The sequence below is a fragment of the Equus quagga genome, chromosome 2 (assembly GCF_021613505.1).
Source record: "Equus quagga isolate Etosha38 chromosome 2, UCLA_HA_Equagga_1.0, whole genome shotgun sequence".
NCBI classification, from domain to species: Eukaryota; Metazoa; Chordata; class Mammalia; order Perissodactyla; family Equidae; genus Equus; species Equus quagga.
Genome location: NC_060268.1, coordinates 56745809 through 56769250, shown reverse-complemented (window position 1 = coordinate 56769250; position 23442 = coordinate 56745809). Strand labels below are relative to the sequence as shown.

General features: G+C 43.2%; 1 protein-coding gene across 11 annotated transcripts in view; it reads right to left on the bottom strand.

The window, feature by feature from the left end:
• Positions 1-23442, bottom strand: part of TLN2 (talin 2) — a 413192-nt gene that overhangs the window by 8096 nt on the left and 381654 nt on the right. For all 11 annotated transcript variants that reach the window (XM_046652946.1, XM_046652956.1, XM_046652955.1 and 8 more), the window contains 3 exons: positions 23147-23254; positions 12189-12294; positions 11199-11323 (listed from right to left, as the gene is read on the bottom strand). In XM_046652946.1, coding sequence (XP_046508902.1) covers positions 11199-11323; positions 12189-12294; positions 23147-23254 — 339 coding nt within the window. The remainder of the gene's footprint in view (positions 1-11198; positions 11324-12188; positions 12295-23146; positions 23255-23442) is intronic.

The following is a 23442-nucleotide window of genomic DNA, read 5'->3' as shown; positions in this document are numbered from 1 at the left end:
CCCCCGCCCCCCTCCAAAAGGTATGGGCTGCCAGCAGTGACATTCTACACAGATTTTAAATCAGGAAATTCCAAGAGACTTTCTCCAGCCCAGAATCTTTGAAGAGACATAAATTCACTGTGAATAAAGTATACTCAGATGGTCCCATCAGCATCAATAACCAAAATCAAAGCAATCAATAACCACAATCCAAAGAGTAGGTGGTGGCACACTCTCCCAGAGCTTAAGGCTCAAAAATGGGTTGAAAAAAGGAAAGAGGCTTTTAGTTGTGAAAAGCCTTATTTTTCTTGGATAAAAACCAAAGCAAAATAGCATTTGCGTTTCTGTGGTTGAGCAGAGAGAGAGTTCCATACCAACCACAGATCACCAGCGATGGGAAAGAAAGCGAGGCGACCTGACATCAAGGTGGGGCTTGTTTAGTCACCTGGAAACCTGAAGCACGGCTCCAGCTGGGAGGAACACTGGCCACCACTGCATCGTACTGTCAGGCCATGAGGGCTCTGCTCTAAATTAACCACCACCATGCCCCGTGCTGCCCAAATAACCAGAGAAGTGGAAGAATAGCTTTTGGGAAGTGGGGCAAATGTAAAGAGCTTGGTCCTGGGCTGGGTGGGATGGAGCATCACAATTTGGGGCGGTCAGACTAGATGATCTCTGAGGTCCCCTCTAGCACTAACGTTCTGTGAGGCTAAGTCAATATGGCTAAGTTCTCCTTCAGTCATCACAGAATGCTGAAGATGTGGCTGGTACCTTTTGGGCATGAAGAGGCGATGCTCAGGTGCAGCAATACTTTTCTTAGTGTGTGTGGTAAAATATACATAACACAAAATTTATCCTTTGAACCAATTTTAGGTGTACAATTCAGTGACATTAAGCACAAGCGCAACGTCGTGCAACAGCAATATGTTTTTAAGAGTGCCTACTATGTGCCAAGCACTTTGTTAGGCACTTCCACATACATTAACTTAATTCTCCCCAAAAAGAGGTAAATCCTATACTGTAGTTATAATTATCTCCTTATATTTACAGTGGGAAAATTGAGGCTCAGGGCGGTGGAGTATTGGGCCCAAGGTCAGGTGGTAGCACAAAGAACCTACCCAAGATCTAACCCTAGATCTGACTCCATAATGACCTGTTTTTCCCAGCCTAAGCCGCCCCTGAGGGCATCGGTGAAGAACAACTTCATGTCAGAGGCTCAAGGTGGGCTCGCTAATGGTCCCATATGAAATACCAGACAGGATGGATACATGGATTCAATTTTTTTCCTGTTTCCTATTCTCTATGGCCACATCTCAAACCAAGAGAGATGCTGATCTCATTTCCATTTTTACAACCCATATTATCAAGGTAACACTTCAGTGCACATCTAGTGGACGTGAAGAACGACGGCAGCATTTTGTAAGTTCTGAGACAGAAGCTGTGTGTTCTTTCTTACTTCTGACAAAGTCTTGCTCTAGCAGCATTCAGGGCAGAAATAGATTCAGTTCCAGAGGACTCAGTTTGCATTCCTTTGTTATGGGGTAAGGGAACCTATCAGTGATGGAGTATAAAATTTGTTTACTGAAATGCAAAATGATGCATTAAACGACACTCTGGCATAAAAAGTACTATTATACATAGGCCCCAAAGAAATTGCATTTGGCACTGATATCTATATATAGATATCTATTCAATAACCTTGAATTAAGGGCTTTTCTGGAAATTCATTCTGCAAAAGAAAGTCAAGCGTATAACAGATGAAGGCACTGGGGAAATCTCAGAATTGTTGAGTCCAAAGGGAGCCCCTGCTCATTTTGCTGATGAGGAAATGGCAGCCCATGGTGGCTTCTCACAGTCTCCCAGACTTGTCTCAGGCAGCCTCAGCTATGGGTTCCAAGACTAAGTTCACTTCACAGCGTGGAGTACCTCATCAGCAGATTTCTGATTTCCCCAATTTTAGGATTCACAAAAACGGAATTTCCTTAAGTGGTAACTCCAAGCATGGATAGATCTGATAGAATCTGAAAAGCCTCTCCCACATCTTCTGCTGCCCTGGGGTGGTTTTATAAAATACATGCTTAAAGTAGCTATTTAACTTGGAAGTATTTTTGACACCCACAGATTTTTCTTGCAATGGCAACTGTGGTAATGTCCTCTGATGAATTTTTAATTTCTTTCTATAACATTGCTATACTTTAAAATGGACACAGCAGAAGGCCTTATCTCTGGGAAACATAGAGACCTGCCCAAGAAGGCTTAATAAAACCAAATGGGATGACAACAGAGATAAAGGGCAAATGTTTAGATGCTGCAGCCTGGGCAGAGTTCCATGACGAGATCTGCCTCCTGTCGGCTGGATCGGTATCTTTCCGTAGGCCAGGTGCATCATTCAGACCAAACGCCCAGCCCGCCTCTCCCACTGAAAATAGCCGTCAACACTGCATGTCTCCTTACACAATTTCTAGTCTAAAGAGAAAATGGCATCTCCCCAAGCGGAGCAGACTCAGTGAAAAGCCAAAGTACCCCAGGCAGTGTCCCCATTAGCTTCAGCTCCCACCAGCATACAGGATGGAATCTGGGAGAAGGGTGGTGAGAGTTACAAGAGAGAGGAGGAGGATATATGCCTAACCATCTTGTGAAAAAAGGGGAGAAATGGAATGGCTTGGTCTTCAAGGGACTTTCCTAAATAAAAGGATCACTGTTAAAATGTGGGATTTATTAACAGAACAAACCTCTTCGTAGCTGGGAGATTGAGGAGAATAAGAATAGTAACGTGGAGCTGCTGCAGAGGGATGCTGGTGAGGAATTTGAAGGCCCAGGGCACCATGAAATTAAGAAAATGCTTTCATTAAACAGGTTAATAAACTGATAGCCCTTGTTCAGAATCACCTGAGGATCTGGTTAAAGACGCAGATTCTGTTTCAGTAGGTCTGGGGTGGGGCTGGGAATCTGCATTTCTAATGGAGGTGGTACGGGCTACTTCATGGGAGATGCTGTCCTGGGTGAAGGACAACAGACACCAGCTAACTGAATCCCACCAGCCCATGGCACGGACTGTGTTTCATTCAACTTACGTCTCTCGAGCACGAAATCAGGCAAAGTCGCCCATGTGATAAACTTTATTTGAATGAATGTATCCATTAAAAATGAGTCTCCCCAGTTCTAGAGTTCAGCCAGAGGACAATTTACACAGTTTGAGAAGGAGAAATGTGTAGAGTAAGCGTCCACTTTAATAACTGTCCATTCCTGACTCCTCGGGGACGAAGGCACATACATCTATGCATTGGTTCCTGCCCCGTTTATGGCCATGGGTTGTTAATTGTACACTCTGCCTGCATCCTTCCACTGGTGTTCATAGTTCGTGACATTTAGTCATGCATATACAAATGTAAACAGCAGCATTTTCAGCATTTTACAAAGAAACTCTCTTAACAAAATAGTGCCGAGAAAAAGAGTAACAGGTTTGCAGACTGAAAGTCTACTCTGCTTAATGAAAGTGTCAGCCACAGCCTCTGAGCACGGAATCGACCTTCTCATCCTTTGCACTCTGTTCTTTTACCCGTTCCCCTCCACTCGAAAAGGCTATTGGGCAGGTCACCACTAGCTCTTAGCAATTGTCTTTCCTGGACTGTCCAGTAGACTCTATCCTCACCTTGGCTTTTTGGTAGTTTCGAGAAAGGTCTGAGCACCCTTTTGCTGATATTTTTCTTGTTTGGTGATCTTCTGCAGAGCTTCCCTTTTAAAAAGTTGGAGGTCTGGTGAGCTCTGTCTCAGGAAAGGCCACACTTTGGGTTGGCTCCCTTGCTGCCTACACTTGGGAGAGCATTTGAGACTCCTGTTTTGCTCTGCCAGGTCTAAAGTTTCAGGAGCTTGAGGTTCCACTGGGGTAGGAGAGGGGAAAGGTGAAAAGCAGGAGGGAAAAGGTGAGGCCTTTCCTTATTTTGAGTGTCTTTTGGCCTTTCAGGGTTTCTGAGAACATCTTTGCAGCCATTCCATCTGATAGGGTTGCTATACATAAGCTATAAATACATGTAGAGCACAACTGACTCATAGTGAATGCTCTGTAACTATTAGCAATTAATTTCATTACTATTTCTATTACTACGCATACTTTTTTTAGTTTTAAACATTTTTCTTAAACTTTGGGTTAAGCTAGTCTGTTTTCTCCGAACTCTATTTTCCACTCATATTTCTAATAAAGGCTCCAGTTGCCATTTCTGATTACAACCTAAAATAATTATATAAAAACCACAAATTAAAGAGAAGTGAAGCATTAAGCAACACATGATACAGACTGGCACTGCTTCCAGATTTTCCCTCAACACCCACTCAGGAGGTGGACAATCTGGGTTTTAGTCACTGCTCTGCACTTTCTCATCACACGACTCTGGGGAATTCACTGCCCTTCTCCAGGTATTGATTAATCAGTTTTCTGTTCGTAACTTGAGAAGCAAACTGAATTCTCCTGGTCCTTTAGCTTTGACATGTCATAGTCCCGAATTAAACCTGTCTTAGAAGGTGCTGACTAATATAATCAGGCACTACTTTTTCTCTTCCCTCCTCCGTGGAGGAGCCCTGCTCCTTCCTGCAGCATCTTTACCAACCTCCTCCCTCACAGGTCCCTGGGCATGTGCTGGGCAGAGGAAGACAGCTTCTGTCTATGGTCCTTCTTTGTGAATTACATCCCTGCACCTTTGCAGCCCCTCCCCCAATGAACTTGAAGGTGAAGGAGCTGAAGGCACAATAGGAGATGGCCAAAAGGTCACTATCCTGATTTCTGCCTCTCTCCCTGAAAACCTCCTTTGAGGGCCTGCCTTGCTGACAGCTGATAAACACAATGGTCACTTTTCTCATAACTAGTTACAAAAACCAGATTACAATTCATGGTTTCATCCTTCCAGCTAGGAACTGGGCTGTGTTCTGCGTTACTAAAAGTCTTGCAGAATGCTTGCTATTAAAATCAAGGTCATATCGAATCAGAAATTTAAAAAAAATTCCTCGGATATAAATTTTTTTGAAAAGTGTGGATGTTATGTATATAACTTAAATATCCTTGAGGGAAAAAAGCAGGCCAACACCAAGAACTCCCGCAACATGAGTGAGGCAGTTTCCTGCCAGTTGGAAGCCTGAGGGGAACAGGCAGCCACATTTCTCCTTTTTTTGTAGCGAGTTTGGCTGCTACCAGTTTGCTTCTGGTATTGAATTGAGAGGTGCTCCTGTAGGAGACCTTAGACTGTCCTCAAAGACCCAAACTGGATAAGAGCCAGATCAGCTTGTTTTGGAAGACCCATGGCTGGGTTGTCTCTAGGACCACCACCCTTACTAGTTTTAGTAAAAGAGAAACCTCCTAGGTCAGCTGGAACTGCCAAGAGCCCAGACCAGGACAGCCAGCTTGGTCCCCCCACCCCAGGCTGTCCTGGTCTCAGGGAAGCAGCAGACAGACAAGATGGGTGACAGAGAAAGCACTGCCACATGGGGGTGCCTGCAACCTGGGGAGGGACTACCCTCTGCAGCCAGGTGGGGAATAAATGCATGTTCATGCAGCATCCACTGGAAAAGGTCCGAGCCTGCACGATTAGTATCTTGGGAATGTTTTTCCCATAGTAGCCACTGCTTTATCACTTTTTTATTCAATGAAAAGTAATACCGCTGAAATGATTTTTTAACTGCAACTTCTGTTGATAGAAAAATTCTAAAGATTTTATTACGCTCTCAAAAAAAAAAAAAGGCACTCGCAAGTCTATTTAGGAAGCATGGACAAGAAAAGGTAACAGAATTTTCAAAGATTTAATCAGATAAATTCCCTACATCATAAGCTCGTTTGATATGAATCCTCTACATGTCCGAGGAGTCTGCAGAGACCTACTGTGCTACGCTGGTGAGGAGGCACCTGGGAAGATGTGCTGGCTGAATTCCCCACACCTTGCTTTTCACACCCATCACACTACCTGGCCTGGAACCAACTGGGGGCAGATGAGCTCAAAGCCCACAGTTTAGCCAGATATAAAATGCTGTACCTGCTCTTCCTCCTCCCTGAACATCTGGCAGCCTTTTCCCGTCCACCCAACTCATCAGCACAGCATGCTGGTCAACAGCAACATTTCCAGAACAAACAAGAAAATCACATCAATTTTAAGGAACAGGCTTTACCTTAAGGTCCTCTTAAAGGGTGTTTTTCTTTATTTGTAATAACTTGTTGTCTCTTTTCCATGACAATTTGTCATTTTCATCAAACAGCTTAAACTGGACTCAAAACCCAGAGCACTGATCTCTAGCTGTGTGAAGGCGGCACCGATTTTGGCAGCATCTTTAAAACCATCTGAAAGAGCTCCTGCTGGCACACACTACTGGTCACTTCTCAGTGGAAAAGGATCGCAGAGACAGGTTCCACTATACAATGCTGGAACCGGGCCTCCAATACTGCATTTCCCCCGTCATCACTTCTCTGCTGCTGCTGTGACCTGACACTGTGCATTCACCACCAGCAACTTGGAGATGGCTCCTCGATATAACCAGGGGAAGCTTTTCCGACCCACCTGTTTAAACCACTGGCTCACCACCTACGTGGGGTACTGCTTACCTATACACACTCAGGAGTGTTCTTTAAAAGAACACTTCTTTTTTGCTCCAAAAAAGTGAGCTCTTAGCACAATCATCTTCTTTCTAGAAAGCAGTGCTCATAGTCTTTTGTTGAGAGAGATCAGAATGAACTCATACATACTTCACAGGCTCTTCTATGAGGAAGAGATCAAAGCTAACCAAAGAAGGCTGTTTTTATGCCAGAAAAAGTGTTTCATAATCCTGAACTTCCTGTTGCACCCAATTAGGCTATGCAATTACTTTCTGATTGTTGGCTTATTCTAAACATCAACCTCTACTGACAAGTTAATCTATAACAGGAAATTCAACAGACAGAGTGTAGTCCACATTACACTATCTTTATTAGATATATTTAGTCCTAACCAAGGTTTACGTAAAGCCCAGTGACTCCCCATCCATCCAGTTGGTATGGCCAATTTGGTTTATACATTTTGATACTATGGGTGGAAAGGAAAGTTACAGATAGTTGAATTGTGCTTGAATTTTTGCTGAAACCTTCATTGTGAAAATTAGTAATTTCTAAATTGAAGAATGATCAGGATAAAAAGGAACTAAAATGAAATATAAATCTAGATGTGTTTGGAGATTATAATCCTGACCTTTATCCCACGTCATAAACATGGGTTGGAACTTGCATGTTTTTCCACCGAGCACATCTCATAAGGATTCATTGCTGCACAAAACTAAGCTGTAAGTAATATCTCAGGGCCTTATGAAACATCAATAATTATGATTTGTTTCTATCATAAAATAATCTAGCAATACTGATACAGGTCTTAAATGCTACAAGAAGAAATGGAATATAACATAATGAAATGTAATGAGCACTCTGTCTTCTAAACCTACTTGTGATATTCTTTCCTGTCACCTTATAAACTACATTAGGAACCCCCGGAGACAGGGCAAGACACTGTAGGAATATGTTTGATATATAGTTGGATTAAATAACAACCTAATATATCAAACATATCACACAGAGGCCTGCAGAAAAGGCATCCAGGTCTGACTGAGCTCGAGAACAGGCACAGTATTGCAGGCCACAGCGCAGGGGGCGCTGGCCCCGCAGCGACTCTACCTGTCTGTGGAGCGCAGTCTGCAAGTGCGGAGACGGCCCGTCAGCGATATCGTAGGCACAGGCCCCAGAGCTCACCCACAGGCTCATTCTGCCTTTATACCATCTTCCCAAGCACACGGCGGATTCCACAGTGCCATTTTGTTTGTTACGCATGTCTGGGAGATTCCAGGCAAAAAGTGGTGCTTAAATTTTAAGGGCCTAAGGTGGGAATATACCAGGAATCATCTTCACAAACCATGGACCATTCTCCTTCTAAAACAGGCAACCTGAGAATGTGCAGAGCAAAACAATTTAAACAAAAGCATTGCCCATCCCCAAAACTTCCTCCAAGCAGTGCAAATGCTGCCTCGTTATGGAAGGAAAGCATATTCGCTCTACATCGAGGGCCCGTGTGTTTGTGCGTAGAGTTATGGGGACGGGGATGTAATAGCAACTGCTTATTCACAGTATCCTGGGGATTTTTGCTTAATTAATTAATTAACTTATGGAAGGGGAGGGAGAGATTCCCAGTAACCTCAAAAGACTGGCTGATTTTGGTGTTAGATTGGGATTTTTTTTTTTTTTTTTTTTTTTTTGCTGCGGAAATAAATTCCTTTATAAAAGCAAGAAAGATATTTTATTTCATGCAGATATTACCACAAAGCAAATGGCACTCCTAGACAGGCACAAAAATTGTGGTTTGGGTTGATGGCTTCTTCAAAACACTTTTATAGATAATATAAACCATATGGTGGGAACATCTGGTCATTGGGTAGAGTAAGAATTCAGATCCTTCTAAAAACCATACTTCACTCTAGAAGTACCGAGCACCCTTCCTAATACGAAGATGGGAGTGACCTCAAATAAGTACCCCAAGGAAGGGCTCAAATCAACAGATACATCAACTTTGACCTTGACCGAAAGATGCCTTGGCTTTCTGTAAAAACCCACACTGTAAATACAAAGGCTAGAGGACTGAGCGCAGTGTAGGGACTGCCCGCCGGCCCACTTCAGGAGTCATCACTAATTTTTCAAGTGCTGTTATTTTTCAAACATTATTTTATAAAATTTTAAGACACAGACTCTCCCATTACCCCAATTCCACCATCATTCTTATATATTGCCACCTGTCTCTTTCATATGAGAGTGTTTTTTAAAGAGTTATAAATACAAGTTCATAATTCTGCTTTTTTTTCTTTTTCACTTTACATTGTCCCAAGAGAATCTTCTTCATGCTGCACAGTCCTATCAACCATTATTTTTAATAGCTGTGTACTTTTCCTTTAAGGAGACACTGAGGTCATGTGCAACTTCTTGCTATCACAAACGAGGCTGCAAGGGACAACCTTCTCACATGCACAGAACTTTCTTCCTGTCTGGAGTTCCTCCTCGGGACAGATTCCTAGAGGTGGAATTAATGGCTCAAAGGGTATAGGCAAACCAAAAACTTCCCCTGTGGGACTGCACCAGCCTGATACCAGGTGGGCCCAAAGGACTGGAATGGACTGAAACTGCCACTCAGAGCCCACGCACACTACTTCCAGCTCAGTTGTGGCCATCTGACCCTGGAGAGGTCATTTGCCTCTGATTCTGCATTGGCAGAGCAGGCGTGATAACAGTGCTGCATCATGGACTTGTTGCAACGACCAGATGCGTTAATCTACCTAAAGCATCAGAGGACTGCCCGGCAGATGCTCAGCACTCAATGTGAGCTTTTTGCTTTTCTTTTCTTTTTTTCTTTTTGCTAAGGCCATCAGCTCACGATCTATGGAATAATTTTTATTTCAGGCGTTTTCCTAGGTGTAGCAGATAAAAGTCCTAGAAACATAGTTTTGGTGATGGTGATATAGTTACTGCTTACTAAGTCTTATTGTATGTCAGGGACTGTGTTCTTAAATCATCTCATTTAATTTTTAACAACAATCCTATGGAGTAGGAACTCTGATAACTTTGTTTTTCAGATCAAGAATCATGAGGTAAATAAGTGGCTGGACAGAGGGAAACTGGGATTCAGAGATAAACAGAGCTCAGAAGGACCCTGCAAAGGACAAGGGGAAAGGCCTTGGACCAGAAGCGCCTAGAACACGGTGAAGTGTTCATGTTAACTTAGCCCCAGGCTACTTTTCCAGGAGAAAGAGGGTCAGCTGAAATGACTTCAGCATTAGCAGACAGCAGTGTTTACAAGAAAGCTACTTGTGGTAAATCAGATACAGAAAAGGAAAAGCAAATTAAGCACAAAGCCTCTACCTCTCAGTCAATGGATGCTTGTTTCTTAGTTGAAAGTACACTTTCCATTCACATCTAACTTGATTTATAATGCAGACACAAAGACATAACCAGAAAACGGAGTTGCCCCTATACCCACACTTGGCTCTTAAGTTTGTTAAGAAAAACTCAAACAGTCTCAGACAACCTAAGAACCTCAGGTTAGAGGCCAGTAGAGAGGACTGTGGTAACCCCAAACATCAGAAGCCAAAACTCCTAAATTACGTCTTCATGAGAAATTTTTAAAATGCCTTTACCAAGTCCAGAATGATCAGTAGGAGATTGGGTCTAAGAATTCTGTGGTTTAAAGAATATTCCCAAGCTGAATAGATTCACTACCTGCTCATGTCTATTTTACGTACAACAGTGGTCCAGGCACTGCTTTTGGGTGGTCTGCTGTATTCCTATGCTCATACCCTATCCTTTGGTCTTATAAAAAAGGGTAGAATTTTAGGATATCTAAACTGAGGGATCCAACTTTTTTTGAGGGTAAGAGCCAGATTTTACTTCCTAATGCATTTCGGTCCTTGGAAGGGAGGTGAGGATACAGGTACCAGCAGGGACTTGCCCCAATAGAAAGAAAAAGAGCCTTCTCTGGTTCCACCATATCCCCACTGAAGACAGCCATGGGGGCAGGGCGGGTGGTTACAGCTTCTTAACAGCGCTGGACTTTGTCCCCGGCTAGCACCAGCTCATTGGCCTCCCTACTGCCCAATCTTAAAGTCTCTCTTTCCTTTAAATCTTAAACTTTCTCTTAACATGTACTCATGATCTTAAGTTCTAAACATTTATCTAGATGACAAACATAGAAGGAGAAAACATACCAGCCAACCAGTCTCCAGCATATACTGAAAAAGTCTGTTATTGGGTCCACTTTTGAGGCTTACATTGCCCTCTCTTGCTTTTAAGAAAAGGAGAGACCCAATATTGCTCTTTCTCTACAAACACCATTATGGAAACCAGAAAATTGGAGGGTGACAGTCTCACGTTCAGTAACAGGGACTTTCTGTACGAAGCATCCAACACCTGCTTTATATATAATGGAACTAAATCAAGATTGTAAATGCCCAGATTCTTCCTCCGGATATCTAAAGGTATTTTTCTCGGTGGTTAACTTGAACAGCCATGGGCTTTTTACATATCCTGCAAAAAGGTGCTGGGCAGGTAGAGCCGGTTTGCAGCTTGCTAGTCTAACCGCAGGGAAGGAGACCAGCTCCCTGCAGCACACCTAGCTCCATCTCACAGCCAGCCACTGGAAGACCTATTGACATCAGACAAGCAGCCACACATGGACACTCACTTTTGGTTTTGCTCTTGGCTTCAGTTGCTCTAACTTCTTAGCAGCAGCCTCAATGGATGCTGCAGCCCCCAGTAATTCTGTTTCTGCAATGACGGTTGGGTCTTCTGGATCCACCCACTCTGTTCCTAAAAGCAGTCCAAAAAGGGTCATTCTTGGTAGCTGCAGATCGCAGGGCACTGGGTTAATTACAAACAATTTATCTGGATTTGCATGCAAGGAAGCTCCATAAGCCTACTGGCTGCATTGTCCTAAGGAGTCTTCTCTCTAGCTCTCACAGAGATCAGCTGAGCACAATGAGGGCTCCTGTCTGCTCCTGGTTTTCTAAATCAGTTGTGTGTAAGTACAGCCCTACCACAGGAGCACTCATCAATGATAGTTTAAAAACTCAAGATCTCAGGGACCAAGGCCAGCTTGAGCCTCACCCTGACTATAACTTAAAGCTCACAAATGCAAGGAAGCATCCTCAGGAGACTTGAGACCATGCTGACCACACAGAGACTTGCCATTCTCTTCTCCTGGGAACTCACGAGGAGCAGCCTCATCCCAGAGGGAAGGTGGTGAGAAAACCTGTCTCTGTGAGTCATTGCCTCCATGTAACCATGAAGGGGTGTGCAAGCAATGGACTCAGCACCGTGTTCTAAACATGAGGCGTATTATTAGAATGAAAATAAATATTCTCATGTAGGAAATGCAGATAAAAATAAAGGGTGAAACCGTTAAAATAGAAGTGAGCAGTTCTAGACGGATTATGCCATTTAAGTAGATGTGCTTAATACAAAGATCGGAGGAGAGACTTGCTTCAGGAGGCTGTTGCTTTTTAAATCTAACTCTATTCCCATTTGCTTCACAAGAGAATACTTCTCGGTATTCCTTCTGACTGCATCTGCCAAGAAAAGGCCTGTGTTAGCCGTGTGTCCTCTCTGCTCAGTTCGTTGTACTGGCACTGCCTCGGAGTGGTGCCCCACAAGATGACCTGAGAATCCAGCCTACCTTTCATGGCTTCCGCTGCCTGGATGAGCTCAGTCACAGCGCCAGCAACTCGCTTGGAGAAAGCAGCCAGCTGGTGCTTGAGTTCTGGGGTTGGTTTCTGAAGAATCTATGGGTGAAGAACAAGTCAAACACGTAAGGAAGATGGTAGCCATTGTGACAGAGAACACTCTTACTGATGGATGCAGAGGTGGATATCCTGGTTTTAAGCTGTAACTCTGTCATCGAGTGACTTCAGAAACTTTGGGAAAATCATGGAAGACTCATTGGTCTTCAGTTTTCTCACGTGAGAAATGAAAAGTTGGGAACCAGGGGTTTCTCTAAGGTCCCTTCTGACTTCTTTCCCTAAGATCATAAGGGAGACTAAGTCCTTATTTGTCTTTTATTTGTATATAAAACAAATATATGTATACAAAAATTACCCGAAGTGTTAAGAACACTGAGTGAACACAAAAGCCCGAAGCTACAGGTCAGCTTGTGACAAAACAAAAGTGGGACCAGAAGAAATGTGTGACTCAGGTGGGGTCTTGCAGACAAAATCCCCAAGAGAGCAACAACCTACTATGAGGAGGACTGTTCCTGAAGGAAGAACCCATTTCCCGCGTCTTGACTGCAAGCTCTCCAAGGAGAAGTCCTGAGGACTTCCTTTCTTTTGAAATAGTTCAGAGATTTTTAAAATTTGTTTTTAGTTTTTTTATGGTGTTAAAAAAGATGTTGGAGGGGCCGGCCTGGTGGCATAGTGGTTAAGTTCACAGGCTCTGCTTCAGCAGCCTGGGGTTTGCATGTTCAGATCCTGGGTGCGGACCTAGCAACGCTCGTCATGCCACGCTGTGGCAGCATCCCACATAAAACAGAGGAAGATCGGCACAGATGTTAGCTCAGCGACAATCTTCCCCACAAAAAGATCTTGGAAATCTAACCCCCAATCCAATTTAAAGGATATCCCCAGCTGATTTCTTCCCAAATCCATTCAAGAGCGGCACTAAGAAATGGGATGAGAACTCCTCACTAATATCCACTGCCAATTTACATTCTGACTTACACCATCTTGTTCCTTCCTAATTTTGAAATTCTTCTTCCAGCACTCTTTTCTGCATCTCTTCTCCATACTCCACAGAGGTAATCTTCAGATTTAGAAATGCTAAGATGTTTGGGAGGAAAGCACAACTGCTGTCTCCCTATGGATGATTTTGGAGCCTCTGAGCAGGGGACAAGGCATGGGTTTGGGAACTGGACAAACCTGTGGTCAAACCTGCCTTCCACTCTCACTGGTTTGTGACATGGGGCAGATTACGGAACCCCTCAGATGTTTTCTCATCTGTTAAACTGGGATAATGCCTTCCTTTCAGGACTGGCATAAGCATCAAATGGAGTAATACATGAGAAGTATCTTGCACGATGCCTGGAACACAGTAGGCATTCATTAAATGTTAATTCCCTTCTGGGTGTCCCATACCCTTTTTCACCTGGCCAGGTATTGTACTCTTTCTCAGGAGTCTGGGAAAGATGTCTTTTGGATCCCAAAATTATAAGAGAAGCTTAGTAAAAAACTCGGAGTTGAGGGAGTTAATCGGGTTACATTTTGACCAGCTCCAGACACACCAGGGCATAGGAGACATTACGTTATATACTTGAACTGATTAGTCAAAGACTTCCAAGCATCACTTCACATGCATCTATCCTTATCCTCCTTTCTCTTGCAATCTTTTAAATTTATTTTATATTTGCTACTGTTCTATGATTTCAGCTGCTCTGTTATTCTCATTCTTTTACCCTAGGACCCACACATATCACTATGCAGATATTAGGAACTCAGTACAAACCTGTGAATGAGTGAACAAATGAATTGATGAGTGAAAAACAGACCAACACACTACTGGGACAAGTCCTAATATGATGGCTTCCTAGACTAGTTCCAAAAGAACACTAGAATCATGAAGAGGTGGAGGGAAGGGGTTAAATGACTTTTACTTTCTAACACAGCCAGTGGGCAGGCATTTAATTGAGTGTAGGTTCTAGAGTCAATGTACGTGTACCAATGTCTCTCTCTCTCTAAGCCTCAGTTTACTTATCTATTAAATAGGCATTACAGCAGTCCTTTGGTTATGCAGTTGTGGTAAGATTGTATAAATCAGGATATAATCTAATATAATATATAATTTCATCAGGGCTATTGGAATTGGCCTGATGTACAGTCTGGGCACCATGTGTTTTAAAAGTTCCCCAGGTGATTCTCTTATGAGGCTAAAGTTGTGAACCACTGCTCTAGACTCAAATAGTGGCATTTGTCACCATTTAATTGTAAAAGGCTTGTACTGTATTTTTGTCTAAAACAATACCTGTTATGAGGACAATCAGGTGAATAATGGTTATGGCTCAGGGTCTGAATAGCTAGGTAGTCCATAGGCTTTATTAATTGGTTTCTCTATAGAGGTCAACACAACACAAATAAGCAGAGTTAAAAGTATAGTAGGGAGACTCATAGTAAATGGAGGAAGACTGAGTGTTTTTCCACTTAAGATCAAGAATAAGGTAAGGATGTTTGTTCTCACACTTCTATCAATATTGTACTAGAACTCCTGGCCAGTGCAATAAGGCAAGAAAAACAAATAAATGGCACACAGATGGAAAGGAAGAAGCTGTCTTTGTTCATAAATACCATGAATGTCTATGCAGAAAATTCTAAGGTATCTGTAAAAAGAAAAACTTCTAGAACTAATAGAGAGTTTAGTGAGGTCACAGGATATAAGGTCAATATACAAACATCAATTACATTTCTATATACTAGCAATAAAATATTGGGAATTAAGTTTTAAAAAAGCAGTATCATTTATAACAGCATAAAAAATTATGAAATACCTAGTGTTAAGTTTGACAACAGATGAGCAAGACCTGAATGCTGAAAGCTATAATCATTGTTGAAAATATTAAAGAAGACCTAAATAAATAGAGATATACCACGTTCATGGATTAGATGACTAATAAGATGTCAGTAATACCCAAATCTCCCCTGCAATCCCAGTCAAAATCCCAACAGGCTTTATTTTTTTCTTTTAGGTATTGACAAGATGATCCTAAAATGTATATAAAATGCAAAGGATCTAGAATAGATAAAATCACTTTGAAAAAGAATAAAGTTGAAACTTACACCACCTGATTTAAAGACTCATTATAAAGTTGTAGTTGTAATCAAGACAACATGATATTGGCACACAGACATGTAGATCAATGGAGCAAAAAAGAGTCTAGAATTAGATTCACACATATGGTCAACTGATTTTCATCAAAGGTCTAAGGTACCTTTAATTCAATGGGGGCAAGATAATTTTTTCAACAAATGGTGCTGGAACAATTGGAATGTGATATAAAGCCAAAAGGTGCCTTGAACCTTTCCCCACACCATATGTAAAAATTAATGAGAAATGGAGCATAAACCTAAATGAAGAATTAAAACAATATAGAAGAAAACACAGGAAAATAATCTTAATGATCTTAGATTTGGTAAAGATTCTTAAACAGAGGACAAAACATGTAAATTATGCTTTAAAACCTCAAAAAGCATAAACTTGAAAGTTTATGACTTAGAACTTTAAAAACATTATGCTAACTGAAAGAAGCCCATCACAAAAGACCACAGGCTGTATGATTCCATTTATATGACAAGTCCAGAATAGGCAAATCTATAGAGGCAGAAAAGAGATTAGTGTTGCCTAGGACTTGGAGTGGGGGTAAGGAGCATGAGGTTTCTTTCTGTGGCGATGAAAATGTTCTGAAATTATATATCATGATAGTTGCACAACTCTGTAAATATAGTAGAACCCAATGAATTGTACGCCTTAAACAGGGGAATGTTGTCATATGCTGATTATATCTCAATAAGGCTGTTAAAAAGAAGAGAATCAACCTGGCATGCAAATGAAAGAAAAATAGGAAGCTGGGGAAGGGCAGCAGAGCATGCCACCCTAAAACATGCCTCTTCGGCATAACAATTGTTTTGAGCTGATTATTTTGAGAAACAGCAGATACAGGAGAAGCTCTGAAAACAGAGTAGAAGTTAGCCTTTTGAAAGATAAATTTACATTTATAAAGGAAGTCTCCATTTGTAAGCGTGACTCTCTCAGTACCAGGAAGAGAAGGTTGCCTCTAAATCACAAGAGAATCTTATCAATGGAGAAGCACTGACCTAAATCTACATAACAACCTTACCCTGATCCTTGGGCTTTTCCTGGTCACCTCCCATAACTGGCCTCCCTCCACCATCTACACTTTTCTTTAGCTGAAGATGGTATTTAAGCTGGTGGATTAGGCCACCTGGGGAGTTACTCATTTTTCCCTGGGTATCTCCCACGTATCCAAGAGGTACACAGGTTAACAAACTTCTCTTTGTTTTTCACTTGTTAATTTGTCTCATTACAAATAAGGTCTCAGGCAAAGAACTTAGAAGGGTAGAAGGAAAACTGTTTTTCCTCCCCTACACTGGAATACAATTTTAAAAATAATTTGATGACCTTTGTAAACAGAAATATTCAGTTCATCCTAAATGTTTAATATTTGAAATATAAGATATATTTTGGTTTTACTTTCATATTTATCCAAGTTCTATTTGCATATTATTTTTCTCTTTGTTTTCTCAACTCTCTGCAGTGCTGTTATTTTCTTTCTTTTTAAATAATATGCTTTGTCTCTCCCCTACCCCCGAGACATTGTTATGAAAATAAAAAGACGAGTCACACCCTAAGAGAAACTATTCATGGAAAATATATCTGACAAAGAACTCATATCTAGAAAATACAAAGAACTTTAAAAGCTAAAAGTTCAATAATAAGACAAACAACCTAATAAAAAATGGGCAAAATATCTGAACAGACCCTTCATCAGAGAAGACATACAGAAGGCAAACAGGTATATACAAAGATACTCAACAATGTAAATTAAGATCACATTGAGATATCACTCCACACCCACTAGAATGGCTAAAAGTAAAAAGACTGACCATTCCAAGTGTTGGCAAGGATGTGGGGCAATCAGAAGTCTCATACACTGCTGGTGGAAATGTAAAATAGTATAACCACTTTAAAACACAGTTTGTTAGTTTCCTAAAAAGCCAAAAATATACCTACCCTATAATATCAATGTTCCACTTATAGGTATTCATTCAGGAGAAATGAATACATATATGTACAAAGACTGGTATATAGAATGTTCTTAGTAGCTTTATTTGTAATAATCAAAACTTGGAAACAACCTAAATGTCCATCAAAAGGTGAAGAAACAACTATGGCATATCCATATGACAGAAAGTATTCCTGGCAATAAAAGGGGACAAATTATTGATACACACAACATGATGGAATTGAAAATACTGATGTTGAGTGAAAGAAGCCAGACAAAAAGGAGTATGTGCTACATGAGTCCATTAATATAAAAGTCTAGAAAATGCAAACAAATATGTAATAACAAAGAGCAGATTGGTGGTTGCCTGGGAATTTTGAGGAGTAATGGATATATTCATTATTTTGATTGTGGTGATGCTTCACGAGGTATTCAGGCATCAATATTCAAACGTCTGTCTTTAAAAGAGCCTGGATGGAGAGGGAGCCCCTCCTGCACACACCACGCCTGGAGGAAGGAGCACAGCCCTACGGTAAAGCACCCTATTCAGACAAGGCAGGAGGGAAGGAGTTCTATTTTTATTCTGCCATTAAGTCAACATGATTTCTAATAGCAGGCAATAGAACCAAATTACAGCTCTGCTAGTGGAAGTGGGGGTAATTTTAACCCCGTCACAGACCTTGCTTTGCGGTTTAGCAGCAAACTTGAACCGTGATTGCTGCAGAGGCAAAGGGCTGCCTCTCGCCCTGCAATACAAATGCTCTATGACAAATGGGCAAAGGGCAAAGGCAGGAGGCCAAGGCTGCTCAAGTGGGCGTGTTTAAAGCTTCATAAAGCAGCTCCCAGGGCAGCTGGGAGAGGGTTCTGCCTGAATTAGATCCTGCTGTTTGCTGAATGCTAACTGGATTCTCCAAAGAAAAGGATTCTCTAAGCAGGGGTTCTTGATTGGGAGTCTCGCAATTCCAAAAGGATCCAGCTGGACACCTGGGTCTGGGAACCCTCTTAACAGTGTGAAGAACATTTTGTGTGTATGTGCTGTTTCTTCCAGGAGGGTCGAGAGAGGCAGGAGAGGGGCTGCAGCTCAAGGGGGCCCAAAATCCAAGAAAGGATAAGAACACTAGAATCATGACAGTTATTTGTGCCTAGATAGAGTAAAAAGGAGAATGGGGTTGGTAAGGGAGACAAAATTAATTATTATTGATATGTTTCTTTAAAAATATCTGAACCAAATAGGACAAAATGTTAATTAACAAAATTAGTTAATTATAGAGGGTGGGCACACGGATGTTGTTATGGTTTTCTGTATTTTCAAAGCTTTTCTCAAGTAAAACTAAAATATAAAAGCCAGTCAAAAAAGGTGAAGAATCCTTGACCCTAAGACATTTGAACTGAACAAGGCTAAAGCAATGTCATTGTCCCCACATTCTCACGGGCCTCAATTGAAGAAGGGCAGCCCATGAGAGATGAGCCCTGAACCTCCTCCTTGTGCTGCTGGAAAGTGACCTCCATTTATTTCTGTAAATCCTTGGACACTTTCTCCAAATCTTAATTTCTACTTTCCTCTTTCCCCTTTTAAAAATTGGACAATTATCTGGCCTTTCTTCAGCATTCAGGATCTTACAAAGTCTCTTTAATCCATCAAACAAGAGGTCACCCGTCCAAGTGCTCCAGGAGGACTCTCCTAAGATCTCCTGCTACAGTTCTGACTTAGGCTGACTTTCCTTTCAGAATGGAGATGCTGTGGTCATCTGATTGCACCTGGTCTTCCCATAGAGACCAGAGAGTGAGGAGGAGCGCAGGCTGGGCTGTATGAGGGTGTGCGTGCATGCACGAAAATTTCTGCTTTTTCATTGCTTTTTTATTCACCACCTCCAAATAGCTAACCTCAGTACTCTTTTCTTCTGCCCTAATCTCAACACAAATCTGATGTCTTCTCTAACCTGGCAATTTGGCTTTCATTTTCTGATTGTCTCAAAGTTCCTTCAGATACGGACACGAGTTTGTGCTCGTGCATCCCTGTTTCCCTCGGCTCTTGTCGGGTCTCTACTGGCACTGGCCTCACCAGTCTTGTGGCTCGTGGGCCTCTCAGTGTACGACAGACTTCCTTGCTTTAGCCTCATTTTAGCCCAGATTTCTCCCAAGTCTTCTTTGGAGAAGGAGTTAAGGCTAATAATTTGAAGCGTGAACTTATTTTTGGCTACAGGCCCAAGAAGACCACAAATGTCCACAGCTAAGGTGAGGGAATGCTGTCACAGGGGTTCTGCAATTTTTAGTCAGGAGCTTGTGTCTTTCATATGTTTATGATAATTCCCTGGAAATGGAGGTTTATTTTCTTCCTATATTTTTATTAGAAAACACCCTTCAAAGAGTATGTCTAGCTTTCTAAAGAGACAAAAACAAATATATGAACAAATACACAATGCTATTTCAACAATATTTCTCTGGAAGTCAGAACCATCAGCACTTGTCAGCATTAAGAGGGAAAAACAGGGGCCAGCCCAGTGGTGCAGCGGTTAAGTGCGCACGTTCCGGTTCAGCGGCCCGAGGTTCACTGGTTCGGATCCCGGATGTGGACATGGCACTGCTTGGCACGCCATGCTGTGGCAGGTGTCCCACATATAAAGTAGAGGAGGGTGGGCACGGATGTTAGCTCAGGGCCGGTCTTCCTCAGCAAAAAGAGGAGGATTGGCAGATGTTAGCTTAGGGCTGATCTTCCTCAAAAAAAATAAATAAATAAAAAATTTAAAAAAAGGTAAAAACATCCTTCTTGAAAAGACGTGTTTTATAAGTAGTTTTAATGTCATTTAGCTTTTCTTCCTATTAATGATTTCATTTTAGCACCAGCTACCTTCACGATATCAATCTCAAAACAGCGATAAACAGGACATTTATTTCTCTACCATAATTACAGGTTACAATGACAATCATTGTATAGAAGGATGAAAAGAAACTCAGGTGGCAGGCATTTAACAGACAACCACCACCCAAGTTTGCAACACATAAGGTTTAAGAGTCCTGTTTCTCTGGTAAATACAAGGAAGGATCCACAGCAGAAAATGAATCGGCGAACGTGAGCAGCCCCAGCGGGAGCACACCCGGCTGTACAGTGCATCGCTCTTGCCCGGGCCCAGAAAAAGAGCGGACTGGTCGCTCCCCTTCTTGCCAACTTCTGGGCCCCACAATGAAACCTCCCAAATTACACGTGATGTGGGGTCTTCCTGCGGCAAGTGCCCTTCTGCCTGTTCCAGAAAAAGCTGCTCATTATCATTAGGGCTGATGCCTGACATAGTAATTAAGCGGCCATAAAGCTGGGGTCTCCGAATGTGTGGCCTGGGAATGGCTCCTAGATCTTCCCTAATGTTCACAGAGGCCCTGGACCCCTTGGCCTCCTCTCGGGCAAAGAGGCCAACCATCCACTCACCCCCTCGGGAGGACTTGCTGTCTTTTGCTCACCCAAACAAGGTGGGTATGGAGAGGAGAAGTGAGGAGGAGAGAGGAAACATTGGGGGAGGCAGCACCTGGTTCCCAGGTCCTGGGAAAGGATCCAAAGCTGGCTTGAGGTCCAGGAGGGGACCTCGGTTCCATTTTCCTTGTCTCCTGGGAGAAACTTCTCAAGACAAGTGCTGGCACCTGCCCTTCTCACAAAGGGAGCACTCCTCTCCCTCGTACAAGCTGTCTTTTTTGCTGGAGAGTGAAACCAGAGATCGTCACTTCATTAAATACCTTAAAAAAGGCTGTTACCTCCTTTTCATCCAGGTTTGTGGATTTGTCAGATGCAGCTGGAGGTGGACCCCTACACAGTGACATTCTCATTAAATGGCTCACCAAGACACAAGGTGGAAGGCGCCAAGCTGAAGGCCACGTGTACAGGGGCCTGGACCCACAGATGCTGGGCAAGTTACCAAGGCTGCCCAGATACAGACACAGGTGCTGGGAAAAATGCAGTTTAACCAAGAAGTTGAACTGAGGGAAAAGCGCAAAATAACGGTCCCTCGTTTGGATAATAAAAGGATCCAGTATGACCTCCCTTCCAACAAATGAACAAGACAGACACAAAAGTGTGAGAGACAGAAAACAAGGAGAAATGGGGTGTTGGGAAAGAGCCCCTGCTTAGGAAGCTGCGAGGGCACCGTCGCCTCAAGCCCGGCACCACCACTTAGCTGGGCATGGCACCTTCCCGGTGGAGCCAACGAAGCAGGCAGCAAACGGGAGCTCAGACGCTCTCATTTAATCCCCAGTAAACTGCCGGTTTAACACCTGAGGAAAGTGGAGCCCAGATAAGACAGGGGCCATGTAGCTATTTACGGGGCAGAGGTGGGATTTGAACTCAAGGCTTCTAAACCTATGCCTATACTTTCAAATGTTCAGATATAACAAGGGTCCATGTGACTAAGAATATATTGTTCCATCAAGAAAAAGATGCCGTTTGGAAGCCTCGCTGGCTTCATCCTCTACCCTGAATTTCCTGCTAGGCATGCTCACGGACTGAACACTTAACTACCTCCCAACACAGAGAGCTGGTCTGGCTGGAGCAGCTATGCCTGTGAACACTCGCCGAGGTGTTCTTTTTCTGGCCCATGTGCAATACACTGGTTTCTATTCATGAGAGTTCTGGCTTTTGGAGCCCAATGTTAGTAAGCCCAGACTGGCTACTCTCACAAAAGATTGACTTTTGCACTGGCTAGTTACCTGGGTGAAGAATAAAAGTCATGTTCCCTTAAGATCTAAAATGCTTAACACATCAGAAGGTGATTTAATTGAATTTTAAGGAGAAGGCAGCAAAATGCTAGAATGAGCATAGAGCTGGAAATAATAAGAGTTAAGATTTGGTCCTAGGTCTGTCCCGCTAGCTGGGTGACCTCAACCAAGGGGCCTAACTTCTCCAGATCATTCCTTTGCCTGGCAAACCTCACGTGGCTATGCAAGGACAAAATGAGAACGATTTCAATGCCCAGCAAATGAAAGGCTTGACAGTCCTCTGTGGTCTGTTGGAGCTTTTTTTTATTTCAGGTTTGAGAAGGAGCAAGGGCAGTGATGGCAGGGGAGACATCATCAGTTCTTTTCTGGGTGTGTCTGACTCCTGAATAAACTCTCTCAGGGCCTGCCCCAGACCTCCCATAGTTCTAAACATGGCTCCTAGGACTAGACAGAGACAAACACACACCAAATATACTTCCTGGGAGCCCATGGTTTGGCCCTTTGGGTCTTGAGGGGAGCCAAGCCACCCTAGGAACTGGGAGTCGGTGCAGGCTCCCGTGTAGGCTGTCCATGGGGCCATTACCACCGCATGCCCCACTGGTGTCTTCTGTACCAGCCCTCTGGCCCAGCTCCATGTGGGCAGGCCAGGCTGTTGGAAGGTCATCAGAGGAAGGGAAGTGTCACACTTAATGTGGTCTGAGCCATTCTTGAAGGACTGGAGGAAGTCACAAGAGGCTAGCAGGTCACCTGTGGCACTGGCGATGTTTCTCCCTAAGTTGTCATGGAGGCTAGTGTGGCTCTTTCAGCAGCCTTCCCTGTCCTCAGAGGATGGACTGGTGTCTTCCTAACAGGACCTCCTGACATTTTTTCAGTGGTGGCTCTGCTGTCCCCTACCCTCTTCCATGCTAGTCTTGCCTCTCTGGTGCAATGCGAGAGCCGGCTCTCCTGGATTCTAACCGCAGCTTCCTCCAGGCTAGGCTTTTATCTCAGTGTGATGGAGCAGTGCGATGCGGGAGACCTTCCAGCTTAATCCAGTCCCAGCCTCACAAGTGGAGCCTGCACAGTGCTCTAAGGAGTTTTCACGAGCAAAGGATGGTCTGTACCCGAATCAGCTCCTCCCCAGCTCTGGCCTGGCCCACGCCCCTCCTCACCACCAAGACGTGCTCAAGAAGGTCCAGGTAGCCGAGGGTGCACTCCGTCCCATACCGCAAGGCTCTGGTGCGTACCTCCTCGCTGACATCAGGGTGGAAGGATGCTTGCTGGAGAGAGAAGGGAAAGTTGACATCTTAAAACAGGAAGAGCCAGCTGGTGAGTGGACTAGGTGGCGAGTGGGGAGTCACTTGGCTAGCAGTCTTGTGCAGCCCTGGACTCAGAGGCAGATCTCGATTCTGGAACTCCCTCTCCCGTACCCTCAGTGACCTCCCTCATCAGAAACCTTCCCTGACTC